The sequence below is a fragment of the Mytilus trossulus genome, chromosome 12, assembly GCF_036588685.1.
Source record: "Mytilus trossulus isolate FHL-02 chromosome 12, PNRI_Mtr1.1.1.hap1, whole genome shotgun sequence".
NCBI lineage: Eukaryota > Metazoa > Mollusca > Bivalvia > Mytilida > Mytilidae > Mytilus > Mytilus trossulus.
Genome location: NC_086384.1, coordinates 50928606 through 50950554, shown reverse-complemented (window position 1 = coordinate 50950554; position 21949 = coordinate 50928606). Strand labels below are relative to the sequence as shown.

At 32.6% G+C, this 21949-nt stretch overlaps 1 protein-coding gene across 1 annotated transcript; it reads right to left on the bottom strand.

The window, feature by feature from the left end:
• Window positions 1–5428: 5428 nt before the first annotated feature.
• On the bottom strand, window positions 5429–19609 carry LOC134692784 (uncharacterized). The gene is made up of 3 exons (XM_063553316.1): window positions 18759–19609; window positions 7860–8049; window positions 5429–7348 (listed from the first exon to the last, which is right to left on the bottom strand). The coding sequence occupies exons 1-3, from the start codon at window positions 19515–19517 to the stop codon at window positions 5478–5480; spliced, it is 2820 nt and encodes a 939-aa protein (XP_063409386.1). The 5' UTR covers window positions 19518–19609; the 3' UTR covers window positions 5429–5477.
• Between the last annotated feature and the right edge of the window lie 2340 nt (window positions 19610–21949).

The following is a 21949-nucleotide window of genomic DNA, read 5'->3' as shown; positions in this document are numbered from 1 at the left end:
CTCTTACACTCTTATCCATATGTATAGTTTTGTTCATTTTGGTTAGATTTTTTCCCTTTAAATTTTCTCCTTTTCATGTCTTTCTCTTTCTCTGTTTACTTCCATGTAATATAAATTATTTTTGTTGCAAAACACATGATACAATGAGATAAGACCACTATATCTATCTTGTTGGCAGGGAGTAACAGCTGGACACTGGTATTAACAAATGATTGACATATTAGCCCCTCCTGAATGCCTATATATTTAGATCTATTTCCATGTGCTTTTATATACATAAGTTATCAATTAACACCCTGTTGTGATGTGATAATGACTTTGGGATTTGTTTAAATTGTGCAGTATAATAGTTACTTCAAAATCATGTGATAAAATATCACTGTTAGACTGTAGTGCTATCTTAAACGGGTAATATTTTGAAAGATTGTTGTGTAAGTACTGCATGGATATGCCATGGCTAATGCAAAATTGCGGATGGTTTAGTTGCTGACAAATCACGTCACTTGAACCCTGGTGTATAGTTGTCTCTAGAGCAATATCATACCACAATTTCTTGTTTTCATATCACATACCATATTGCCTTGTGATAAGGTTAATTTTATTTGTTTACGTTTTTTTCTGTTTTTATTTGTAACTAAATCATACGAGAACAGATAAAAAGGAAGGTCTCAAAATTTCACGTATTTTGAAGGAATAAAACGGTTGTTAGTAACAGTTATCAAATAGATTGTTTTATGTATCCATTCATTCGATTAGTTTGAAGTTTAGATTTGGCATTGGCACCTTCCGTTTTGAATTTTCCTCTGAGTCTATTATTTTTGTAATTTTACATTTAAGTGTTATTTTATGTGTTCACTTCAGTGTTACTATTGTTAGTTTGTTCTCCTCTTACAGATGATTGTTTTCTTCGTTTTAGTTTGTAATCCGGGTTTGTTTTCTCTCAATCGATTTATAACCTTTGAACTCCGATATACTAGTGTTATCTTTATTCAACTATTATATTAGTCAGTGAAAAATACCTAACTTATTAATCTGTGTTGGTTTTTTTTTATATATATATTCTAACTTCCTATATACTTTCACAATTTGTATATTTAATCCATACGAAATTATAAAAAAATGGTCTTCAACCGACCTCTAAGCTACCCAAGATTCAACAAAGTCTACCAATGAGGAGTATCTAAACTGGACTTTTTATTTATTCATAGTTTTAGAACAATTTGACATTACTACACGCTAACTGTTACAAATTGTAGAGTGTGCAATATTTTTGTAATCTCAAAGAAAAAAAGTAAGAATTTGTTTTGCAAAATTAGTGCAAAAAAAACAGTGTACTGTAATGTTTAATAAATGAAGATAATAATCGCAATCTGGTAAGGTTTCATAATTATAAAACTTTCGTATAACTTAATGCTTAACGTAATGTATCTTTTTGCATTAATACCAAGCAAAGTTTGTGTTTTCTTTTTAAATGGATTTGGCTTTAATCATGTAATCTCACAAAAAGCTGCTTATCCGGAAAAGCGCACTTAAGTCCTCGTGTAATGCTTTGGTTATTGATTGCGTTGTTCAATTTATTGCTTCCCGAGCTCTTTGAAACTGGATATTGCATTCATCTAACTTTGAAACGGTTTATTGTGATTCGTATGAGGATCACAAAATATTACAAAACAAAGGCATTAAATTACATAATTTGCAATATTCATGATATCAAATATTGTGTAAATGTATAGTGTATACTACATAGGTCTCAGCTACTTATCGTAAAAAACGCGACAGTGTTGATTAGTAATGTTCCGTTATGGTTAGTGACATGACTTACTAAAACTTTTAAAATTATGATACAATTGTTCGAGAACTATCAACAAGCGGAGTAGGATCTGTTTACCCTTCAAACTCCCCCCGTTTTTGGCTGGGTTCGTGTTGCTTATTCTCTATTTTTTTAGGTTGTGTCATGTGTACTATTCTTTGTTTGTCTTTTGCATTTTTAGCCATGGCAATGTCAGTTTATTTTCGATATATGAGTTTGACTTTCCCTCTGGTATCTTTCATCCCTCTTTAACATTCTATTGACTATCATATATCGTACAAAAGAGGGCGAAGGATACCAAAGGGACAGTCAAATACATAGATTGAAAATAACCTGACAACGCCATGGCTAAAAAAGACAAACAGACAAATAATAGTACAGAAGACACTCAAGACACAACATAGAAAACTGAAGACTAAAAAAAAACCATAAAAACCGGGGGTATTATAAACTACTATTCTTCATTTATTTTCAACATGAATGTCGCTCCTTCAAAATTTATTTCTCCATGTTTAATGCCTCAAATTGCAACTAGGGAAAAGGGGGGGGGGTGAAATTACACTGTAAAAAATTTGGGTCCAGAATTTTAAAGGAAAGTAGTGATTTGGTCCAGCTGAAAAAGGTTAATAATCAGCACTTCGGAAGCTGTCAAAAGATTTCAAGACGCTCTAAACATAAAGTTGTCCATATTTTGAGTAAGAGTCGATGAAGTTTTCTATAATTTGTCCCAAAAGTAGTACAACATACTGTAAAAACTTCTTTGAGAAAGCGCAGATGGGATTATTTTATTTTCCTTTATGTTCTAAAAGAAATGCACTACGAAATAATTGTGGTCTCGGATCAATACATGTTTCTTTTTTGAGTTCATCAAAACGACCAGTTACTGCGGATTTAGTTATAATTGAATTGATAAACAAATATGTAGTTCATGAAACTCTCAAGATTTACTTTACTATTCATATGGTAAGCATTGTATCGGAGAAAATTACCAAATGCTTATGGTTCAAAGACTGCATAATATATGTTTTGTACGATGTAAATATTTATATAGATAAAAGCTAGCTTTGTTGAAGAAACATTAAAACCTTTGAAGAATGATAATAAGAACATTGCACTAAATCTTCCACAATTAGTTACAAATCGTTCGCGTTCAAAGTTTAACTTTTAGACAATCACTTCTACGCTATTCATCATTCCATATTCATATGGATTCAAGTTATATAAATCGCTTGGTTTTTTTTGCTTGTTTGACTTTCTTCAATACATACAGGGACTAAAAAGTCCACATTTTAATTGATTTAGACGGATGAAAAACCTTCCTAGAAAAAATAGTTTGCCCCCAAAATAATTTATAGACTTGGATTTCTAACTCCATAGACGCAACTAGAAGCCATAATCTTTTCCTGTAATTAGACAAACCAATCACATATCAGATATCTGTTAACAGTGTGTTATTACGTAATACCATACATGTCACTATGTCACTTATAATGATTAACTTCAGAAAAAGCATCACTGTACTTTAACAACAGGAAGTAAGCTTTAATATCATAGTGATTGCGGTTAGAATTTTGTTTCTGACGTTTGTCATTAGTAGAGTAAAGTAGTTTAAAAAACATCACTAACTTGTTGTACTGGGGTTGTGGGTCAATTTACTAATGAACAAAGGACTCGTGGATTACGATTTTTATGTCATTCTTTTTGTCGTGAATGCGGTATGATTGACTAGAAGTTAAAGAAATTTATAACAAACTAGAAAATTATACTAGTATAATATCCCCCATTTTCTACACTTGAAAATGCCTGTATCAAGTCAGGAATATCTCAGTTGTTGTCCAGTCGTTTGATGAGTTTCATCATTTGATTTTGCCTTCTGATTAGGAAATGTTCGTTTTAAGTTGTTCTCGGAGTTCAGTATTTCTGTAACTTCACTTTTTTACCAATTAATATGAAATTCCGCAAATGAAAGAAACGATAAATTTGTCAAAAGGTACAAGCAAATCATAAATAAACAAATTAAGAATCGAAGAATGGTCAAAGGGTTTTGCATCAAACACTCGAATATCAGTGTATGTAACTCAAGTGAACGTTCCATAAAGGCGAAAAGACATGAGTGATTCATTTTGTTCCGGAAAATTCCAACCACAGTCAAATTTGGTTTTCTTAAACTCTAAAGTGCAAGAGAACAGCTATTGTTCATTTCCTATATTAGTGATTAGTGTCTTGTCAATAACTTCTTGTAAATTGAGATTCTGTTTATTAATGTTGCGCCAGTAACTCCCAGGCATACTCCACAAAAAGCTATGGTAAAAATACCGAATGCTAGTGGTTATAATACAATTAATTAAGTTAGTTTTTGTAAAACTGTCAGTGCTGTTATATCAGAGAGACTGTAATATTGACACAGATTGACAAACATATCAGTTATTACGTAACCACGACATTAAAAGAAAGTTTTACTTGTGTGTCAGTGGATAATTTAATTAAACATTTGTGACATTCAGCTGACAATGGACTAGAAAATGCTAGTTTATGAATTTCGAAAGCATGAAGTAATAATTCAATTTTGAATGTAACGCATCTTCTGATTGGCTGACGTAATTTTGTAATGAGCCCATAGACATAATTTAGTCATGTGACCGTGACGTCATCAACGTTTTTTCATGGTTTTCTACGGTTTAAAATGGAATTTAGAATTAAATTATAAGAAATGACTATAATATTGTATACTGTTTCTTTCTGTAAAATCATTTTTTTAAATACATATTTATCAAAAATTACTTCAGGAATGACTAATATTTTTTCTGTCTATTCGAAATAACATAAAAAATGTGGTGCACATTGTTAAATAACCCGCTACGCGCGTTATTCAGTGTGCACCAATTTTTTTATGTTATTTCTCCATAGACAGAAAAAATATTAGTCATTCCTGAAGTAATTTTTGATAATATTATGTTATGTCATTTGTAACGATTGCATTGGTTTAACTTGTTTCGTTTGTTTGGAGTAATTTAGGTCATTACTATTAGATTAGCCTCTAAACAAAGAAATAAAGGTTGGCCAGCCTATAAACAAAACACTCCACTCTTATTCAAACGAAACACGCAACACCAATTTAAACGGAAATCATTCTTTAAAAGTCTAATCTTCAACTACAACCAATTGTGTTACTCGTTGAAAAAAGGATAAAAGATGTTTAACGGACATTTAACAGCATGAGTCAAAAATAAACTGTGTAAATGGCATGGCAAAAAAAGGCAGAAAGAAACAGTATACAAACGCAACATTAAATAACTAAATACTGATCACCATGAAACCACCAAAATGGACGTTATTATTTGGTTAGGTCAACATCGAGAAAAAGATGAAATAGATGCCAAGTGATTTAAAAAGCTGACACTTACCATTTTGGCTAATACGAAGATATGGTGTGATTGTCAATGAAACTATCATCAAAAAGATAAATGACAAAGATATGATAATAGTTGGTGTATAATTGTAAAAACACTTAAGTTGTTTTGTGATATGGGTTTGCCGTTGGATTGCTTTATACTCTACGTTTATTATCAGAACAGAAGCAATTAAAGGATTTGATTTTTATCATATGAGCTAGTTTATCAACAGCGAACCATTTTATTTCATATTAAAAATATTGAATATTTTTTTGTCACAAGAAGACAGGTTCAACATCCATTGTTAAACTTCCTGATAATTCTGTATTTTCTGAGTTTTCACTTTTTAACGAGTAGTCGAGTTCGTTCAAGTGCTTCGATTTGTCATCGAAAGATTGTTTATTGATCTTATTCGATTTGATTGTGTCAAAATTTGATTCAAAAACTAAGTCTTCGTCATAGGTTTGCTCTGGAATTGCCGGCCAAGGAGACGACGCATTTGTGTTTGGAGTTGATGTTTTTATATCCCGAATATTGGATTCAAAGAATGAGTCACCAAAATCCTCGTGCGTTGTGTTTGAATTTGTATGTGAAGATTTGAATGTTGAAAATAATGGTCGTTGTCCGCTAATGTTTTCTGAGAAAGATCTTCTTATTACATCACGTCTAGTTTCTATCGGAACATAATCAAATGGATTATCGCTTTCAACTGTGCTGCATGACGCCGGCCTCGATTTCGATACAATAGCCTGAGTTTTAAAAGACTCGTTTTTAAAGTCGTCTACAAAATCAAATGGATTAGATACATTGATAGAATCTCCGAAACTATCGCTAGTCAAACTTGATATACTTCGTTTATACTCAACGGATAATGCTTCTTCAAATCCTTTGTCAGTTTCACGATCGAAAGGTGAATGAGACACCGGACGTGAGTTTTCAAATTTATAGTTCCGTAAATGCCGCCATGTTGGATCGCAACTTGTAAGAGAAACATCAAGTTCATCAGTTTCATTTTTCTTTAAAATTGGTTCTACAATATCGCTCCAATTATTGTCAGGGAATTTTTGACCGGTGTGTTCTTGATTAACTGACAATTCACCATTGAATACCGTTTTCCTACTGTTGACCTGAACATCTTCTCCGTCGCAGCCTTCTGCAGGCTCGCGCACATCATTGATCCCTGGAACAAGTTCATTCAATATTGTATCTGTGAAGTTCTGTTGATCATTTCCATCATTTTCCAAGAGTAGTTTTTTGTTCTGAGCATTGGTATTTGTTTTAAGTTTTTCATCTGCGATTTTGTAAATATATATGTCAATTTCTTCTGCACAAACTGGTGTCTGCAAATCTTTTTGTGTTAGATTATTAGAATCAGTGTCTTTTGAATTTAATGTTCCGAAAGAGTCTTTCGCGTTAACGTTAACAGATGCTACAGCTTGATTTTGAAGTCTAATGTCTGGTTGCTTTGATGGCGGAAAATCTGAATTCATCCTGTGATGCTCATGCGCACTAATGTTATTGTTACTTCCGTCCTCGTCACCAACAATACGATGTCTGGGTAGGCTATCTGTATTGAGGTAGTCCGGGTGATAATCACCTGACAGATAGTATAGAGAGTGAACACTTCCGGTCATCCCTTCACTCTGAAGTTTTGTTTCCTGAGGTAAAGGGAGAGAATTGCTCTCGGCTGTAAAACTGTCATTGGTGAAAAATGGCGGCAGATGTTTCTTTCTCATTTGTTCTTTCCATTCCTGACGAGAACTCCCGGATGAACTCCTTTGTAAATCGGCGGCACCCATTTTTATATTCAAACCACCACTTCCGGATCGAATGTGAACAGGCGTCACAACCGCATGAAAAGTTGAGAAATTAGTTTCCTTCTCTTTTGTTTCCGAATTTGCTTCAGGTGTGTTTTGTGATGAGACAGATTCTGTTCTGCTGTATTCAATTCTTCCATTATTGATCGGATGCAGAACAATTTCTGGAGTGGGTGATGACGTATTTCCGGTAACAATGTCCGTGTTGTTAATATCGTCTACTGCTGTGACCGTTCGTGACACATCCGGGACATCGTGAGCGTTGTTTGTATATCCGTTAATGTCGCGCACTTTTCTGGAGTAAGACTGCAACCTACACGACATTGGATCTGGAAATAGTGTAATATTAAAACAAACTGTTATCAATCATTTTGCATATTAAAAAATGTCCAATGTGGATGTAATCTATTACAAGTTATTGACAAGAAAAACAATATTCTCACAAAAATAAACTTAAATATAACAATAAGTAAAAATAAACTCATTTAGACACCAGGATTAAAAATGTTTTCGCCAGACGCGTGTTTCTTCTACCTAAAGATTTATCAGTGACACACTATTACTATATTAGAATCACATTCGACCATACAGATGCATTTAAAATATGCTAAATAGTTACTTTCATAAAGAATCCCCGAAGATTCTATAAGTAAGCTTAACATACTAAAAACTGAATAATATAAATACTCACATATATTTCAAATTCATCATTTTTACATTACTAGCTAAATGCATTTGTAAAAATTCGCGCATGTATTTTTTCATTTCCAAAAATTAACGATAATTCTTTGAACTTTAGAATTTATTTGTATAAGAGTATTTTAATAACTTTCATTATACCTTCTTCTTCCTCACTTGGTCGTCGTAGAATATGAACCCTCCACGTGAACACCAGAGCATGACGGTATCGTCTGCTACAAGACCAAAGCAAGTGAGGGAACAAAAGAGCTTCCATCAGTATTAACCAAAGGATTATTTCCTGTACCAGACTTCTATTGAATCCTGTCGTTGATTGCATGAATTCTAATATCTGCAGAAAAAAATGTTTGAACAAAATTACGCAACAGCAACAGTTCTAACAAATATTACATTGCTTAAACAAGAGACAGATGATATACTTAGTGAACATTCAAAACCATAAGTCGTAATGAACTTAGGAGCCTGTAATTCAATGGTTGTCGTTTGTTTATGTGTTTCATATTTGTTTTTCGTTCATTTTTTTACATAAATAAGGCCGTTAGTTTTCTCGCTTGAATTGTTTTACATTGTCTTATCGGGGCCTTTTATAGCTGGCTATAAGCGGTATGTTGAAGGCCGTACGGTGACCTATAATTGTTAATGTTTGTGTCATTTTGGTCTTTTGTGGATAGCTGTCTCACTGGCAATCATACCACATCTTCTTTTTTTTATATTGACAACGCCATGGCAATAAACAAAAGACGTCAATGAACAAACAAATTTACAACACACTATATAAGTTGGACAACTTATAAAAATAAAATGTAAGTCGGACAACATTGTAAAATAAGTTTGTATATATTAAGGTCTTTACTGATCTTAAATTATCAATAAATCACATATGCTCAATTTTCCGTCTTAAATGTTTTTTATCGCTACTTTTTCTACTCATACTTAGTAACAGCTAATAATCTTTAAAAGAAATGACGCTATACGAAGAGTTTCCATTAATTATACAAGCCCCAGTCTCAGCCACATACGTTACTGGATTTATATTGATAAAAAACTATCAAACTAGAACCTATCTATGATTGACATAAATGCAATTATTCTAAATGGTTAACATGTTAATCTCTCGATCGTAGATTTGTAAATGCCTTAAACTGTGTACAAACTTATTTGGTAATTTTCATTTATGAAAATATATTTTGATTCATTGGATACTGATTAATGCTGAATTTTTGGTTAAGATGAACACCTAATTGAAGTTTCCCCCCAAAAAAGTCAGTGTTTCAGTAAAGTTATTCTATTTACAGTATGTGTTGCTTTTTGCGAAGGAGAAAGAAGTTTTCATATTATTTATTTATACAAAAAATATTTCCTTTTATAAAATCTTCATATAATTGTAGAAAAATCAAAGTTGTGGAAGATATTTCATCAGAATCACTTGGTTATCTATGCATAGAACCCTATGGGAAAAATTGAGAACCCTTTTTGTCAGAAAACACTGTCAAACATACTATCCACACTGATCTGTGTCCACACTTTTAGTAAAATAAAAGGTCCGTATTTTAAAATATCTTCACTCAATCAGTGAAATTGATTCTTGAAAAAAGACTATACATATAAACTCAAGATAGGTAAATAATGATTACTTATAATATTCTAATCTTTCATATACATTTTGGAATGCATTAGAGTATCCGGTCTAACTCTTACAAAACTCTCTCATCATATAATACACATGCAAAGTCTTCAAAATATGAAACTAAACATTCAGGGCATTTCATGAATTTTGAATCGAAAGCTTAACAATTTAACCCCTTTTCCCTATAAAAATAAAGAAAAAGATACACATTAGAACCACTAAGTACAATACTCTAGACCTCTGAAACGTGAACATTCGCTAATCAGTTGAATTATATTACTTCTAGCAATTCTCACGTATGCTGAAGGCTTAAATTAAATCATTCTCTTGCATGATACGGCTGATATTGTATCCATTAACCAGTGCGTTTGGGTGATCATTTTTACAATAAAATTGTCATCCGTCTACAGATAACGTATAGGTTTAAATCAAGCGCATTTGATGAGACACTTGGCTTTTAATATTGCCTGAGGCTAAATATATTATATATACCATGTGTATACTGTGTATCAAATTGACGTTTTCAACATGGCAGCTTTGCAAGGAAAATATTGAAGAAAAAGGCATAACTCTCTTTTTGAAATATTTGGAAGGTATGAACAGTAACCCGAAAAATATATATAAAAAAGAAGATGTGGTATGCTTGCCAATGAGACAATTCTCCAAAAGATATATAGTCGATATATTTCGCCGATCTACGATTAATTCATTAACCTCGCAAGTAGAAGAGATTTATTAATGGGAAGGACTAAATTTTCGGGTTAGATGAGCAGCTCAGACATTGAGTACCCCTCCCTTTTCATATATTTTGAATAAATAATATTAATACCCTATTTATATTATTTGAACAAGATATGCCTACAGCTATCATGCTTATGCTATTTTAAGGAGAGATACTTATATACATATCATTTACGACAAATATCTGATGTATTTACGACTGCAAATTTTAATCGTATCTGTATACTTATGATTCAATCAGCAGCAATGTCATATATTTCCTCTTAAACTCTCAATCTTATTATATTTCATGAAGCTTAAAATAATTACCTATTCCAGCGACTCGTCCCTACCACTTATTACATATAAAGCCCCTGAGAGTTCCGAACTTGTTTCTGATTCCGAATCAAATAGACTTTTGTCTTACCCTTTTTTAAGTTAGAAGACGACATTGAATTATACTGGATGGAAAAGAGATGCAACTGTATATACAAAATAAAATTGAGAATGGAAATGGGGAATGCGTCAAGGAGACACCATAGAAAAAACAACAGCAGAAGGTCACCAACAGGTCTTCAATGTAGCGAGAAATTCCCGCGCCTGGAGGCGTCCTTCAGCTGGCCCATACCCAAATATATACTAGTTCAGTGATAATGAAAGCCATACTAATTTCCAAATTGTACACAAGAAGCTAAAATTAAAAAAATACAAGACTAACAAAGGCCAGAGGCTCCAGACTTGGGACAGGCGCAACAGATGCGGCGGGGTTAAACATGTTTATGAGATCTCAACCCTCCCGCTATACCTCTAGCCAATGTAGAAAAGTAAATGCATAACAATACGCACATTTAAAATTCAATTCAAGAGAAGTCCGAGTCTGATGTCAGAAGATGTAACCAAAGAAAATAAACAAAATAACAATAATACATAAATAACAACAGACTACTAGCAGTTAACTGACACGTCAGCTCCAGACTTCAATTAAACTGGTTGAAAGTATATGACGATGTAAATGATTATTTGTATGGCCCATTTTGGGCATTATGTTTGCTGGTCTGTTCGTCCGTCCGTCTATCAGTTCGTCCGTCTGTCCCGTTTCAGGTTAAAGTTTTTGATCAAGGTAGTTTTTCATGCAGTTGAAGTCCAATCACCTTGAAACTTAGTACACATGTTGCTTGTGATATGATCGTTCTAACTTTTAAAGCCAATTTAGAGATTTTATCTCATTTTCATCATATGGTCCACTGAACAAGGAAAATGATAATGCGGATTGGGCATCCGAGTACTTAAGACACATTATTTTATAAATACTACATGTACGTGTGTGTAGATTATCAACGATATTTCTAGAAAGGTCTTCTACAAAGGATAATACGTAAAAGAAAAACTGCATGGGTTTTAATTTCGTTTCTTAATTTGAATTATTATTAGAAATAGCGTCCCAAAGACGCATTCAAGTGGTATGATTGCCAAGGAGACAACTCTCCACAAGAGACAAAAATGACACAGAAATTAACAACTATAGGTCTTGGTTTTTATCTTTTCTAGTTGTTTTTTCATTGATCTATATTTAACATTATCCACAAATCTATCCAACAGACTCGAAACATGTAAAAAATAGGACAGCCTTTTAGATGAAGTGTGTTTACAACATGAAGGAAGCAACAGTAAAGGCTTTAATCATCTCTTCGTATTGTAAAGGGTCAATTACAACTATTCTGAAATCACAATACTAAGCCTACACAAATATTGTTTGTAAATGATGATTTATACTGCATAGTCAGCAAATTTAAAAAAAAATACTTATTCCATGTTTTCATTACTTATTCATATTGAAAAGGTGTTGGCATTAGAATAAATCGATTGATTAAACGTGTAGGATGTATACGGGTTTACACTTACAAGACTACGTCTGTTTTTTTCAATCTAGCAAAAAAACAAATATAAGAAATAAATGTACAATCAGTCAGTTGACCGATCATAGCGAGGTTTCATACATATTTCATAGCTATAGTCGATTATTTCTTTCAGCATTGTTGCACATATCATGTACTGTGAATCAATATGATCTTCAAGTTCAAAAGAATACCATTAGAATTATCAAAAGCGCAAAAAACTGCCGGATGAAGGCTTTCTTGGTAAAAGTTACATATGATCCTAGCAACTGTATCTATCAAAATTTCGATATACCAATAAGTAATCAAAAACTCCTTGTCAAAAAAGCTGTGACAACATCAAGGCAAGCAGAATAACGTCAAAAAGGAAAATTGACATTCCTAAAAAATACTACAAGACAAAACTGAGCAGCAATTATTACCTACCAAACAGCAGGGTGAACTTATTTTTTTTCATATTAAGCAAAAAGTGAATTTACAAAAATATATACTGAACTTCGAGGAAAATTCAAAACGGTAAGTCCCTAATCAAATGGCTAAATCAAATGATAAAACACATCAAACGAATGGACAACAACTGTCATATTCCTGACTTGGTATAGGCATTTCCAAATGTAGAAAATGGTGGATTGTACCTCGTTTTTTTTAGCGCTACAACTCTCTTTGACAGTAGCATCAAATTCCATTATATTTACAACAAGCGTTTGTCTGAGATACCTAAAATGTATAAGTCATACTATAGATTTAACTTTCTTTTCTCTAACTTATATATGTGCCTAAATAGACAACATATGAAATAATAATTAAGCATGGTGCGGTTGTCAAAATTTAGAAAAACCATCCAAATTTCTGTATTTTTGCCTTTTTGCTCAATTTTGACGTCATTTGCACCTACCATTGTGACGTCATTGAACTTTTTTTGGTGAGATAAAAGCATTTTTTTTTTAATCATTGACTCATATTCTTATAATTTATGGAGAAAAATCTGCTAACTTAAAGTTAGAATTTTTATTATATTGTTAATCTGGGGCCATTTTAGGCCATTATAGCCCCTACTCCTTTAAACGAATTATAAAAAAGCGAGTAATTTTGTTGTATTTGTTGCATATTTATGATTAATATGTTTTCAATGTAATGTAACAGTATTAAACGTCTTCTCTGTACTTATATTTGATGACGAAGGTATTTAATATATTTTAACCACAGTGCATGTCTAATTTCTATTTCAAGTCAAAATGTTTTCCATACCTAGTATTGTATTTTCATTTACAGTGGCGGTATAAAGTTGCTGGTCCACCGGATGAATCTATTGAATTCATTGTGAATATGTTCTCGTCCTTAGTATCAATATGTATGAAATATAAGTCACTGGACATACAAAAAAAAATCTTCTATTCAGGACAGTCACAATAAGGAACTTTTGCGCCGACTTCGCGTAAAGTGGTTAACGTTAAAAAAATTATCAATCAACTATAAAACATGGTTCAATGGATCTGGAACAATTAAAATATCTAATTCTGATAAAATAGTATTACGCGGATAATAACATAGTAAAAAAATCTTGACTCGTGACGGTATATAAGTTTGGAAAGTATGAAATATGTATTAATCATCCATTGCTCAACTTTTTGTATTTTCATTTTATTTTGGTCCGTACTTCAAACAGAAATATACTGTAACAACATGTTTGTACTTCGAAAACTTTATTGTGCTGATTATGGTATACTAACTCACGTTTCCTTCCCCACAGTATTGAAATCGATCAAATTGTAGAATTGATAAAACGGGATTTTTTTTATAATTTTATAGCACAGCACTGCTTTGCTTCATTTATTTTATTACAAAACACAGTAAAATACTCTTCAATGTCTCCATGTTACGTCACTATAGTAAATTAAAATTGTCAAGAGACCCCATAAACTTTTACAAAGTATCACTGAATCTTCAACTTAAGTTATGGGAGAGAGACTGCGGATTGATTTAATTTAAACGGGATTTGAATTTGGTTTTTATTAAAATAATATAAAAAAAGAAGATGTGGTATGATTGCCAATGAGACAACTATCCACAAAAGACCAAAATGACACAGACATTAACAACTATATGTCACCGTACTGCCTTCAACAATAAGCAAAGCCCATACCGCATAGTCTGCTATAAAAGGCCCCGATAACCTTATTTTAAATGATTTTTTCAACAAGAAACCAGGCTTAAAATTTTGTACGAGAGACGACCAGAGACGAGTGTTTCTCTTAATTTAAAAAAAAAACGGCATCAATGACGATTAAATAAAATATTTAGAAGACCAAAACAAGTACGAAGTTGAATAGCACTGAGTATCAAAAAATGTGTAAGGTTTTGCCAGATACAGTTACAGTAATCTATTCCTGTGGTTTACAAATTTCCCAATGTACCGCCTGTTTATTCAATACACTGCTGCAATATATTCTGTAACCGTGCATTGTTCTACATTTTAGTCTGGTTCCTTGTTTTAGGAAATTCTAAACGTGCGGAAATAATGGTAGTGCAAGAAAGAATTTCTTTATTGTCTAAAATTCGTCAAAGGCTTAAGCTTAAGTTGCACTTTGTGGAAGTATTTATTTTAGGATTTTTTTTACTGACATAATCTACACAATGATGATGGAAGTTTATTACGACCTTGACACAAGCAGACATATAGTAATACAATATAACGCATAACCTGTTATATACATTTGACAAAACAACTTATCATTTTGTGACTGGTTGAAAGCATGATTTTTTTAGTGTTTTCATGAATATGCTTTTGTCCTAGACCTGTTTATGTAAATTCGAACCTATACAACATCACATGAATTCAGAGTTCTTAAAAAAAATCACCTATAACTATTCATGTCAAGATACACACATTTTAAAAGAAATAATTAAAATCTTAAACGCAACAAAGGCGGATCCAGTCACTTTGAACAGGGGGTTGATAGGTTTCCAAACCCAGTCGAAAAAAGGGGTTCTAATCCCTGGTTCCCATTCTGGATCCACCACTGGCACTGTGAAAAAAATAAATTGCTAAGTACAGTGAATTTAAAGTTCCCCAACTGTGAAAGAGAAATTTTCATCTCATAGTCATCCAATATTCTTTCAGTATATTTAGTCAAAAACAAAGAATTAAAATATTGCTAAATAAGTTAAAGTTGAATTTTGAATATTGGAAAAAACAGTATGGGTTATCAAATTCTGCTGCAGTAAAAGACATTAAACTTTTTCAATATCCATTCAGAAATTCAGATATTGACAACATTATGGAGAATCTCGCTTTCCTTGTCAAATGACCTAAATTACTTCAAACAAACGAAACAAGTTAAACCAATCTAATGGTTACAAATGACATTACATAAATCTAATAAGTCGAGTTCGCGCCATAGATTCAGCAGTTTTCCAATAATAGACAATCGTTTGTAAATTATTTGTGCAATGGCAATCAGAAATGGAGTTATAAACGGTAATTTATCTGAACGGAATTTTCTCTCTTGGCATCTCAAGAATGAATGTCTGTTAGTTTTAATCTTAATCGATAAACAATACTGAAAATGAATACGACCATAAAGTGTAAACTTTCGATTATATGGCCTTTGGATTCAATTAGAGATTACTTAACCGCCATTTGCAAAAGATACAAAATCGGCCATATTGGAAACATTAACGATAATTGGCGGTCATTTGTAAACTACCATCTGTTCGTTGCCGTACAATAAAGAAATTGAAAGGGATCATTTTGAATTATTCATGTCTCTTAGGAATAAATCTGTGAAAATTTCTTTTTCTCCATTTATCATAATTTAATCATATAAGGTTGAAGTGCTCTCGATATGACCTTTAAGTTTGCTTTGGAAGACCCTAGAGACGTTCCACAGATAGAAGTCAAAACATCCGATAACTAGTAAAATATTTTCAGTGCATTCCATTAGCTCATCAAATTAATGTACCGTCTGCTCGTAACAAGTTGTAACTTCCGAGTATTTTTTTAATCAATAAAATTATTTAAAAAAATGCAGGAACTCTTTGCAATATTTATGAAGTGTCCAACAACTTACATTAGTTTTGAACAATAATATTAAAGTTTTTATTAATACATAAATGTAGGATTATGAGGCTTTTTTTACTGATTTTACCCCCTTTTTTTACACACACACACCTCGATATCATATATTCAAAATTTGATTTTAAAGCATTGCATGCAGGATATCTACAATATTAGGTCAATAAAAGAAAAAGAATTATCTGGACAGGCCATTGATACCAATCCTATCAAGATTGTCCATTTTAGATTTGCATAAATATCATTCTATGGTACAAATGCATTGGTCAACAGTAATTTTCTGATAACAACTTTCTATGGAATGTGTGCATTATCAAGCAGAATAAAGATAAGAATATATGGTATGACTTCCAATGAGACAATTATCTACCATAGTTAAAATGAAGTGGAAGTAAGCAATTATATAAAAAAGAAGATGTGGTATGATTGCCAATGAGACAACTATCCACAAAATACCAAAATGACACAAACATTAACAACTATAGGTCACCGTACGGCCTTCAACAATGAGCAAAGCCCATACCGCACAGTCAGCTATACAAGGCCCCGATAAGACAATGTAAAACAATTCAAACGAGAAAACTAACAGCCTTATTTATGTAAAAAAATGAACGAAAAACAAATATGTAACACATAAACAAACGACAACCACTGAATTACAGGTTCCTGACTTGGGACAGGCACATACATAAATAATGTGGCGGGGTTAATCATGAAAGCGGAATCCCAACCCTCCCCCTAACCCTGGACAGTGGTATAACAGTACAACATAAGAACGAACAATAAAAATCAGTTGAAAAAGGCTTAACTCATCAGATAGACAAAAACTACAAGTGGACGTGGCCGGGTATACTTATACATCCCGACACAAAAAGACACAATGAACAGATCTGAGAGTACTTGCAGTTATCTGACAGCTAGTTCAAAGCTACTAACAACTAATAAAAAGAATGATGCCTGTATATAAGACTAAACACTCAATCCGTATACATCCAACATACAATGGATTTAGTGTAAAGACTTCATAAACATCCAGAAAAGAACATGACCTTGTGCAATGCCAAGTTATAGGCCACTGTACGACCTTCAACAATGAAAACAGTCCATACCAAAATAACACGACAGAAGATTAAATCGTCGGCTCCAAACCGAGATAACTATGTGTGAATCCTTTAAGATAAGTTTGGATAAAAAGTAAAATAACAAAAAAAATACCGAACAACTCCAAGGAAAATTAAAATCGGTAAGTCCCTTATCAAATGACCTCAATAGTTGTCTCATTGGCAATCATACCACATCTTCTTTTTTTATATCAATTGACAATATATCTATCGAATTTAACTGAATGTATTGTTATATATAATAAACAATACAATAGTTTGAATAAAAGCAATGTCGTGACATATTTTTTAATCATTGTATGTATAAACAACCAATGCATCAATATGACGACACGTTTTAGTATGTCTATCTATTTACTCAAATGGATGTTTGAATGCTTGGCTAAGCAGAAGGTACATAATCATTATCAATCTTTCAAAACATTGATTAAAAACAACATATTGACAAATTAAACTAAAATGAATATGTCCTTCGTGTAAATAGACAGAATGTTAGTTAATTGATTCGAGGTCTGTCACTGAAAATGTAAATATTATTTAGATACTTAAATGTATATAAGACAAATATTAGATAACAATGAAGCAATCAAATGTCGTAAGAACCGTCTATGGAACGATAAACATGCAGACAAACAGTATGAACGCATATATGGACAACTATTATAAGAGACCCGGTCCCTAACAAAAACAGGGGTGATCAAAGGTGCTTCTAAAGGGTACACTGGTTCTGCTCCACATGTTGCATCCGTCGTGTTGTTTGTGGTAATTTTTTTTTATTAATACTGTATATCAATACAATAATGGTTATTTTTAAACAGCCTTTTATATATGTAAATATTTGACTGTGCCTAGCACTGTTGTGTTGTGGCCGTTTGTTATTCTCTGTATAGTAATCAGAAAATGTCTTTATAGTAAGAGAAGCTACAAGTTCTGTAACTTTAGTGATATAAGCAACTCCAGCGTTATGGTAAATTGGTACATGAGAATCCGCACGAGTCACAAACATGCTCTAAGAATCGAAAATACAAGTGCTTGGGCAAAGGAAAAACACACTTATACCTGATCAGATTTGAAAATGAGGAGGAGGAGTGTGTGTCGGCCTTATGATGCATGGGATGCTTGGTTGTTCGAGACAAATAAAAGCAAAATATTTTGAGAATTGTACAGCATGCACATTTTTTGATCGACTATAAACCAAAACCTTACAGCATCAGACAGTTCAACACACCACACAACCACAAACCTTCACGTGCCAAAAAAATACAAAAAAATAAAACTAACTGCGCTTACAGATGATACAAAATTTTAAAATACAATAAAAAGGAACAAGGAATTTAGTTGCGACCCATACCTCGACCCGGTTTCCAGCCCCTTAGAGTTCTTCCCTGATTGAATGGTTTTACTAGTCATTTTTAGAATCCCTTATAGCTTACTGTTCTGTGTAAGCCAAGGTTGCGTGTCTACTTTGACCTATACAAATTGTGACTTGAATGGAGAGTTGTCTAATTACAACCCATACCATCTTCTTATATCCAAGTACTTGTATGAACTGAATATTGCAGACATCTGCACAATTCCAACTGACTTAAGTTAGATACTTACAACAAATGGTAGATGATTTCCTATAAAGCAAAATGATATAACGATGCAGAAAAATCTACATAAATCCCAGGTAAAATTCAGCTGATTAAACTTTTCTTGAGTACTGTAAGTTCCTGGTATATCCGATCTTTTATTTGGAAGGTAAAAACGTCCAGCACCATATTTGATATGCGCTGTACTTTTCATGCATTTCGTTAAGAACGTCACATCACAGATACTAATAATAGCAATACACATACACGTCACTACAAATATAAAGATGAACACGGTGAAACCGATTCCAATATCGCTCGATAAAAACCGACAGGAACCGGCTCCGAAAAATTCGTCCGGAACAGCACCAATAATTGGCAGGAGGCCAATGATCGTTGATAGTATCCATATGATAACCGATATTATTTTAATTCTGTAGGTCAAACCTTTATTTTGATTATTGCATGACGCTTTGAATATTGTCGACCAATGAAAACAAATTGCACTTAAACTCAACATTTGAACTACTCTAAACGTCACAAACGCCCAGACGTAAAACTTGCACAAATATGCGTTCCAATCGAAATATCCAAGTTCTGTGCATGCTGGAATTGGAACAATGAGAAGTGCATTCATCGTCATGGCAACTATTAACGATATGACCATGACATCTGATCCATGGTAAAATGGCTTGTAATGGCAGACGATAGCGATTGCTGCAACATCTGTTAAAACTGCGATGGGTGACAAAATAATCCATGATAGTCCAAAACCATTGCTTGTCATTTTAATAATACTTTTTGAAATCGTTAACTTTTTACTAGTATGATTGAAAAATCACATTTTACGTCCATTGAAGACTTCAACTCAATGTTATAGTTCATAATTACACATTTTACGATCGAAATTTACTTTCCCGAGACGATTTGTAAACTTCTAATACATCATGATATTCCATTTTTTAGGCGAATGTAAAAACAAATTCTTGATACACATCTTACACACTATCGAAATTTGTTTTAATCTATATTTTTTTCTAACTTCAATCATGTCTTTGTAAAAAAATAGTTTCAGATAAAATCTCTTTTACAAAAAAATAAAATCATTGTTTCCTTTAAACAAAAGCAGCTAGGTTCTCACACATTTACTAAATCATTCCCGTCTTTGTTTCTTGTTTATGTAAAGTTATTTTCTGAAAAGAGAAATGAAATGATTATTCATAATACGTCTTTGTTGTTGTTAATTATCATGTATCAAAAATGCAATATAACTATTGTATACGTGTGAAACGAAGATTAATCTTGCACTTTTTAACGAAAATGAACCTTACTTTTATTTTATTGCATTTTTACTTAAGCATGACTTTTAACTCTTATTTTAAATGTACAACTCTTTGAAGTAATTGTGATGTGCTCTTTACTCTTAATTTAAGAATTGCAACACTGAGTGAGTACATACCTTATATTGTATTAGTAAACAAAAAATATAATGCATTTCTCATTTAGCTTTTTAAACATGAAACGGACATATTGAGAAAGGTCCATGTCGTAGAATTCGAGCTTGTGAGAATACATGTTGAGTAGGGTTTTCTTTAAGTGTATGTAAAGTAGGCTCATCATATATAGTTTTGCATCTTTGTGGTGTTTGCGCAACGTCCAGTGGCAAGTACTTCGTGCTAATTCAGGACAAAAAAAAACAATAAATAGTGGGTCGACTGGGATGACAGAGAACAGAAAATGGAGTGACATGCAATGACAAATGGTGGTACAATGGATAAGAACAGGTATTAACCTTGCAAGGTATTGACCTTGCAACATGCACTATTCATGCCCCTCCTCCTCAAGTTATTGTTACAAGGGTTCTGAATGAGTTTTGTGCCTGACACCCTCGGATCTAACGTCCCCATATGACTAGACGTTGCTGTCCATTTTTTCATCCCGTACTACCGGACAAAAGCCCCACTCTGGTATATGCATGCCTTTTACTTTAGGTCTTTTACTGTAGGTCGGACGAATACCAAAGGTTAGCCATTTTCTATAACCTATTCAAACCTTTTGGTCCATTTAGTAAGATAGTTTACTGAAGATTTTTAAATTGCACAATGATATGAGTTTCAAAAATTGTAATAACATTGACACTTTGTAAAATTTGATAAAAATTACATGTCTAAGGTAAATTGATATCGTTTATTTATCGTTAAGAAACCTGATGAGTTGTGTAAATAGTAGTTTTATTAAAGAAGGAAATAATACAGTTAAATAGTTAAAATATTTCCCTAGTGCATTAAATGTATTTATTTTATAAAGGTAGTTGTAATCGTCGTTTTGCAATGGTTCTATAACTAAATGGTTGATAAATCGACATAGAAAAAATGCTTCTATAACTGAATGGTCGACTCTGCAAAATAACTGGGCAACAAAATGGTTGACGTATTGGCAGCAACTAAAAAGCTTTTATATAAAATAACGGGTTAATAAATGAGCTTTGCTTACCTCTACGTATGGTTAAGAAACTGATGTACATGTACCGAATCGAAATGGATCTTTTTTTCTTGTCGGAATAAAGCTTTTGTGAGCTTGCGTTTCTATGTTATACAAATCCGAAATTAGATAAAATGTAACTTATATAAATGACGTAATGATTGAAGAGTCGGGTTTGAAAGGCTTTATGAATTGAAAGTTTGATAAATTGAGTATACAGCGAAATTCGCTGTTCAGAAAATGAATAGTTGACAAACTGTTATGCAATCTTATAAAAACTGTATAGTATGTACAATTCTGTATAATAGTATTATTCTGCTCGACAGAGAGTAAACTGGAAACTGGAATCCGCCTGTATTTAACTGAGGTTGTGAACACATGTGTAGTAGTGAACCGATAACCAGATTAGACAGCGAGTATCTATTAAATGTGTCATGTATAAAAAGTGACTCGTTTCGAATTCGTCGTTTGGACATGATGCAATTGTTCAAGATATGAATTTTGAAAAGAACAGAAAAGACGTTGTCTTCATTCAAATTTAAAATTTCATTTCAATCTGCAGTTTGGAGGGTCACTCACATTGTTTATTGCAAAAATTAAAAAGCAAAAAATGGGAGAAATCACAGCGAGATCTATGAACTAAAATTGTTGACGTACATTGTACAAGCCACCAAGCCGTTTTCTAGGAATGAATTGATTATTTTTGTATAAACCTTAACTTTTAATTAAGAATTTATA